The 6,529-nt window shown below is 51.2% G+C and overlaps 1 protein-coding gene across 2 annotated transcripts in view; it reads right to left on the reverse strand.

Annotated features, from left to right (window-relative positions):
- Positions 1-295: 295 nt before the first annotated feature.
- The window catches only part of arsj (arylsulfatase family, member J), a 23,714-nt gene continuing 17,480 nt past the window's right edge, over positions 296-6,529 (reverse strand). Inside the window, exons 2-3 of one of the 2 annotated variants that reach the window (XR_009935181.1) lie at positions 1,263-3,322; positions 296-431 (exon numbers count right to left, since the gene is read on the reverse strand). Coding sequence is in view for 1 of the 2 variants with exons in the window: in XM_062517106.1 (XP_062373090.1) it covers positions 1,909-3,322 (1,414 nt within the window). In the remaining variant the exon portion in view is untranslated. Of the gene's footprint in view, positions 432-1,239; positions 3,323-6,529 lie in introns of those variants that run through there. The other variant, XM_062517106.1, reaches the window with a different exon arrangement.

Genomic DNA, 6,529 nt, shown 5'->3' on the forward strand with positions numbered 1-6,529 from the left:
TTTTGGGGCTGTGGGGATTGTGTTACACACTACGAGCCGACTCGTTACCTGCGGTGATTGGCTTAGCCAGAGCTGTCAGCGTGCGTCCATCCGTGCGGTGGCGTGGCGCAGTTCGGTGCTGGGGCCTGGATTTGAATTTACAGCACCGGCGCGCGCCTCTGGCACCAGGCTTTTTTTTTTTCGTTTCACATCAAGAGCCAGGGTGGTCACAGTCCACACTCAGCCAGCGAAGGTGCTGCCAAGCCCAGTTTCCACGGACAAACCCTCTCAGTCTCTCGCTCTCGGCCTCGCCGTCTCCATGATGCAATGCCACTTCTCCATAAAACATGCTGGAGCCACGCTAACAAGTTTGATTCCTTTAACATGCACATGTACGAACAAATGGGGCTTCAACTGTTTGATCCTATAGGCACATGTGATGTGTCTGTGTGCTACAAGGACAAAAAAAAGAGAGTCAGTTAATGGGTTACAATGCAATTGAGGATAGACTTTATCAGGTAAACATAACTGCCCTTCAGATGACTTGGAGTACTTCATACACCGTGGTTCCAAAAGTAAGAATAGTTTGACGTAATGTGAATTTTTTAGTGGCCATTGTGTGCGAGTCAATAAAGAACCTTTGGAGTCTAAACTGCAAGTATGCAAAAACTATAATAGCCGTACCTATTAAGCCTTTGGCACTCCACAGTCACCAAAAGATTGTTTTCATGTTTTCACAGTTTCTCCTAAACTATGCCCTTTTACTAGCTATCTCCTGGCAACTGTGGCTCTAATAAAGATGATTTTCCTTGTGTTTTTGGGCAACAAGCTCCTGCAACCCATAAAAGATTTCCTTTTCATTTTTAACCACAGCGTGCTGAGAGAGCTGGGCCCCGAGTGAGATGAATCTGAAACCTAGCATCCTCAGAGGAAGAACGGGTTAACTTCCAGCCTTGCCTCACAGAAAAGCCACTTTATAGTCTTTTCCACTTAGAATAAAATAGGTATCATACAGCTGCTCGCCAGCAAACGCAGCCCAAGAAAAAGAAACAAGGGAAAGTTCCCCTTTAAAGTGTAACACGTGCACAGACTGAGGCCCATATGCTGTGATGTAAGGAGGGAGATACAGGATGTTTGCGTTAGCCTCATTAGACGCATGGAGTCATCCCCTTTAAAGTGAACAAAAACAACAGCGCCTATAATGAATGTGCAAGAGAATGGAGAGAGAGAGAGAAAGAGAGAGATGGGAGGATGTTTGCTTCAGAATGCTTTATTTGTCTTACATTCAAGTTGAGTTGGACCCAGCCCAGACAAAGCTGAGGGAGAGAGAGTCTGTGTACGTACGCGCTTCAAAAATTCCTGTCCACTGAGGTGCCTACACACTTCTGTCTCTCGGAGTTTACAGTAACAACGAAATTCCACATCTTTTCTGTAGCTTCTGTCCTTTTACAGCTGATCGAGCTCAAAAAAGTGACACGAAAATGACTCTTCCTTTAAAATACAGCCAAAAGTTTGGCTCCGTCTAGTTCAAAAACTCAAATAAGATTCTACTGTTTTGCTTGTCATCTAAACATCTAAAAGACATTTATTAAGACTTTGATTCCCTGGTACTTCAAGCATGCACTAAGTAAAGAAAAATAAATATTTCATTATTTTTTTTTTTTGCACAATCGTAGCCCGTCCGTCACAGTCTGAGGTTTGAGTTGTTGGAGGGGCGAACAGCAGTGTTTCAAGTGGCTCACTTTGTCCTCTCGAAACCGAGGAGAACATTTGGTGCTCGACGTGGAAAATATGAAAATATGAGTTTTAAAATCAGTGGAGACGACCAACCAAACAGACGATAGGAGTCTGTCTCATTCCCTGAGATTCACCAGTCTGGCAAGATTCACTGGATGGATGTAAAAGCTTAGTGATATTTAACAAGATGCCTCAGCCTTTTCGCCGAAGTTTGCTCTTGCGTCGCATTTTCCCCTTCCTTTTCGTCTGCCCCAAATGATTGTTGAATAGATTGTTCTCCATGTCGTCGTCGTCGTCGTCGTCATCTTCGTCTTCGTCGTCGTCCTCCTCCTCCTTATACCAGGGTCCCCAGACGCCGCCGTTGTATTGCGGGTTGGAGCGGTAGTCCTTGGCCGGGTAGCGCACGGGCACGGCCGAGCGGTTGTAGCGCGCCAGGCGCATCAGCATCTTCTTGACCACGTGCGGGTAGCGCTGGCTCAGGTCCGTGCGCTCGTACGGGTCGGCGCTGATGTTGAAGAGCCACAGCGACTGGCCGCGGTCCCAGCGCACGCGCTCGCTGTGCCAGCGCTTGGCCAGCAGCGCGGTGGAGAAGGTCTGCGGCGGCACCCAGTCCCCGTAGCCCGGCACGCCGGTCAGCAGCTTCCAGTGGCCCACGCGCAGCGCCGCCTGGACCGCCGTGTCCCACAGGCCGTGGCCGGCCTTCCACGAGCCGTTCTTGGCGCGCGTGTAGATGGGGTCGATGTTGTGCAGCAGCTCCTGGCGCGGCGACGGCCGCCCCTCGCTGACGCTCTCCCACACGTCGTAGCCGTCCAGGCTCTGGCCCTCGCCCAGCGTCCCGCCCGCCAGCGTCACCAGCGTCGGGTACCAGTCGGTGATGTGCATGAGCCCGCGGCAGCGCGTGCCCGTCTTGACCAGCAGTGGACTGTGCACGAAGCCCACGGCGCGCACGCCGCCCTCCCACAGCGTGCCCTTGCTGCCCCGCAGCGGCCAGTTGCTGCCGCCGGCCATGGGCTGCCCGCCGTTGTCCGAGGAGTAGACCAGCACGGCGTTGCGGTAGTAGCCGTAGCGCTTGAGCGCCGCGGTCAGGTTGTGCACGGCCTCGTCCAGGCAGCTGACCATGGCGGCGTACTTGCGGCGGTGCAGGTTGGGGATGCCCTTGTAGCGCTCCAGGTAGCGCGCCGGCACCTGCAGCGGCGAGTGCACGGCCTGGTACGCCAGGTAGAGGAAGAGCGGGCGGCGGGCGTCGTGCGAGGCCAGGATGCGCACGGCCTTCTGCGTGTACATGAGCGTGGAGTAGACGCCGCGGTCCTGCTCCCAGGCCGCCTCCTCGCCCTCGTGCAGGTCGTAGCCGCACATGCCCGGCCCGTCGCACTTGTAGTGGCGGTAGTAGTCGCCGCTGCCCAGCAGCGAGCCGAAGAAGGTGTCGAAGCCGCGCTGCGTGGGCATGCAGCCGCGCTTGTAGAAGCCCAGGTGCCACTTGCCCACCATGTGCGTGGCGTAGCCCGCCTCCTTCAGCTTCTGGGGCAGCGTCACGTTCTCCAGGGGCAGGCAGTTGGGCTGCGTGGGCCGGATGATGGAGTGCTGGAGGCCCGTGTGGATCTGGTACCTGGAGGGCAGAGAGAGGGAGAGAGAGAGAGAGAGAGAGAGAGAGAGAGAGAGAGAGAGAGAGAGAGAGAGAGAGAGAGAGAGAGAGAGAGAGAGGGGGACACGTGAGACACCAGGCCATGGAGAGAAGAATGAGAGCACACATAAAAACCAGGTGGAGAGGATGGAGAGGAGAGGAGAGGAAATGATACTGAAAGAAAAGGATCCAGAGAGAAAAAGGGAGGAGCAGAGAGGGAAGAGAAGAGGAAAAGAAAAGAACTTGAGAAGAGAAAAACAAGGAGAGAAATGAGAGGAGAGGACAAGAGAGGAGAGGAGGCTAAAAGCTCTGTTACCTGAGGGGACCACGTGAGAATGGCCCATAAAAGGCCTGCTAGGAGCACTCAGTGTTCCCACTATCTCACTGCACAACTGACAGCTTTAGCGCTGACCACTCCCTCTCCTCCCCATATATGAGCACAGGAGAAACTGAGAACAGCCCATAAAAGGAAGAATGAAGACACTTTAAGACCACTTTAAGACCAGGTAAAGAAGAGAGAGGAGGGAGGGGGGGGGTAAGCCATAAAGAACTCATAAGAGAGCAGAATGTAGAGATAAGATTACATATGGATGTAAACATCTCACTGTTTTTAGACTGAGCATATTTCACAGTAATATCCAGTCAAGTACGCCAGACCATGGATAATAGCACAACGTTTAATACTGTCCACGTGTGCATTTCTAAAGTATATGCCCAAGGATTAGGCCTGCCTAGTGAAGGTCTTCCCCCTCACACTGTCATTGGACAGCATTGTGTCAACGTTGTCATACTTGAGCTCATTAATCAGCTGAAATGGGACTCAGAAGTAAAGAGCAGAGGACCCACAGCAGTCATAAAAAGCAGATGAATTAGACCAAATTCATCAATTATCTTCACAGATGAATGAGAGAGAACTCTTCATGCCATTCCACAGGATTACATAATTTGAGAGCAGAAAACAACCCACCCAATGTAATCAAGATGGAATTAGAACTAGATTCTTCATTCTAATAGCACTTTGCATGCCTCTTCCCAAACCTCATTAAGACCTCCGTGAAGATGACTCTGGGTGTGTGTGTGTGTGTGTGTGTGTGTGTGCGCGTGTGTGCATGTGCGTGTGTGTGTGTGAGGTCATTTGAAAGTATTGCTGTGTAATTCTAATTGTGGTGGCGTCCACCCAAGCCAAGCAAGGGCAGGAGCTGACCGAAGAGACCCCGCCCAAGTGTCGGTGCGCTGGGAGCCCAGGCGCGTTTGACCCACCATGTCCAGGAGCGCCTCGCCAAACAAAGCATGTGTTAGAGTTTTCAGTGCAGACAGGCAGAAAGGCTATCCATCTCCCCGCTGAGATAGAAAACACGAGGAAGAGGGATTGGCTGTGTGCTGGGGAATGAGGTGGGTGGTGTGTGTGTGTGTGTGTCTGTGCATGAGTGTGCATATTAGACTGTAGACAGTACATCCTGTATCATACTGTAGCTCTCTCTTCTCTCTCTGTTGATGTGTGTGTGTGTGTGTGTGTGTGTGTGTGTGTGTGTGTGTGTGTGTGTGTGTGTGTGTGTGTGTGTGTGTGTGTGTGTGTGTGTGTGTGTGTGTGTGTGTGTGTGTGTGTGTGCGTATGCATGTGTGTGTCTGTATTATACCTGTATATAATATAAAAATATTCCTCTCCCTGTGTGTGTGTGTGTGTGTGTGTGTATCTGTCTCTCTCTCTTTCTCTCTTTCTGTGTAGTGTGTGAGTGTGTGTGTGTGTGTATCTGTCTCTCTCTCTCTCTCTCTCCCTGTGTGTGTGTGTATCTGTCTCTCTCTCTCTCTCTTTCTGTGTGTGTGTGGGTGTGCAATAGACAGCACGGCAACATATAATAGCTATTGTCAAAGCCCAAAGTCACCCACACCCAGGCGGCCCACACCACAGGCATAGCAGAGAGACACAGATACAGCATGTGGCTAAATCACATCCATATTGAAAGGGGAGAGCCTCTCCCTCATTTCACGTGCAGAGCCAACAGCACCTCCTTGCATTGTTCTCTCCCCATCATCGAGTGCCAGAGAGCACAGCCATGGAAGATTATCCATGGAGACAAGGAGGCTGGAGACAAGCAAGCACGGACATGCAGGGGATGCCATGAGTCTCAGGTGATTTGGGGATGACCTGACAGTGGATGCATTAAAGGATACATTTCAGAGGACGCATCATGTTATGTACACAGCTATCCCTGTCATGTATAGCTAGGCTGTTGAGAAAGGGATTTGGAAGATCTCACTAGGCCACAAATCATCTAATGCCGGTGGATGGTTCTGGCATACGCGGGAGTATTCTGACATTTTACAGGCAGCCTCCAGCTGAATAAGCAGCATGGCAGGTACAGTGCCTCTGACTTCATCTCTGTCTGCCTCTCATATCCTTCACAAACATGAGCTAGACAGCCTGACTCCCCCTTGTCTCTCTCTCCCTCCCTCCTCTCTCTCTCTCTCTCACTTTTTCTCATTCACTCCTTCACTATTCTCTCCATCCTCATTTGTTCATTTGAACCCCTCCTGTCCTCTTGTGTCTTTGTTCTGTCTCGCTCCATCTGCCTCACTTACACTGTGTCCCTCTCCTCCCTCCTCTGTCTCATCATGCCAGTGCCATCTATTCCATTTGCGTCCATCTCCTCCACAGATGGGACTCTACTGCCACCATTCATCCCCCTCTTCTCTTCTGCAGCAGCCCTCTCTTACTTCTTCCAATCCTCCCTTCAGTCTCTCCATTCCTGTGTCTCCATAACCTCTCTACCTCCTCTTTCTCTCTCTCTCTTGCTTGTTCTCCTCAACCATCTCTCTTCCTTCATCTGTCTTCTCCTCACCCTCCTATCCAAGAGGCGCATCCGGATTGTTGGTCTGATTGGTTGAAGGACTATCCAAAAGCGTACAGTCATTTGAACTATGCCCATTGATCACGTGGTGATAGCCAGGCAAAGAGAGGATGGAGTGGAGATGAAGAGTTCGGGAGAGCGCAGAGGAACAGTCAGACTAAGAGCTAGTTTGCGACTGGGCCCAGAAGCAGGGGAGATAATTGTGCAGGTTTCCAGCCTGAGCTGCAGGGCAAAATCCAAATTGCCGGCAGATCAGGCAGGGTTTACCCAGCCTAATCCTCTCTCTCAAATTCAAAGGTTCTTTATTAGCATGACTGTTTTAGTACGGTGTTGCCAAAGTAAG

Source organism: Sardina pilchardus, chromosome 16 (genome assembly GCF_963854185.1).
Source record: "Sardina pilchardus chromosome 16, fSarPil1.1, whole genome shotgun sequence".
NCBI classification, from domain to species: domain Eukaryota; kingdom Metazoa; phylum Chordata; class Actinopteri; order Clupeiformes; family Clupeidae; genus Sardina; species Sardina pilchardus.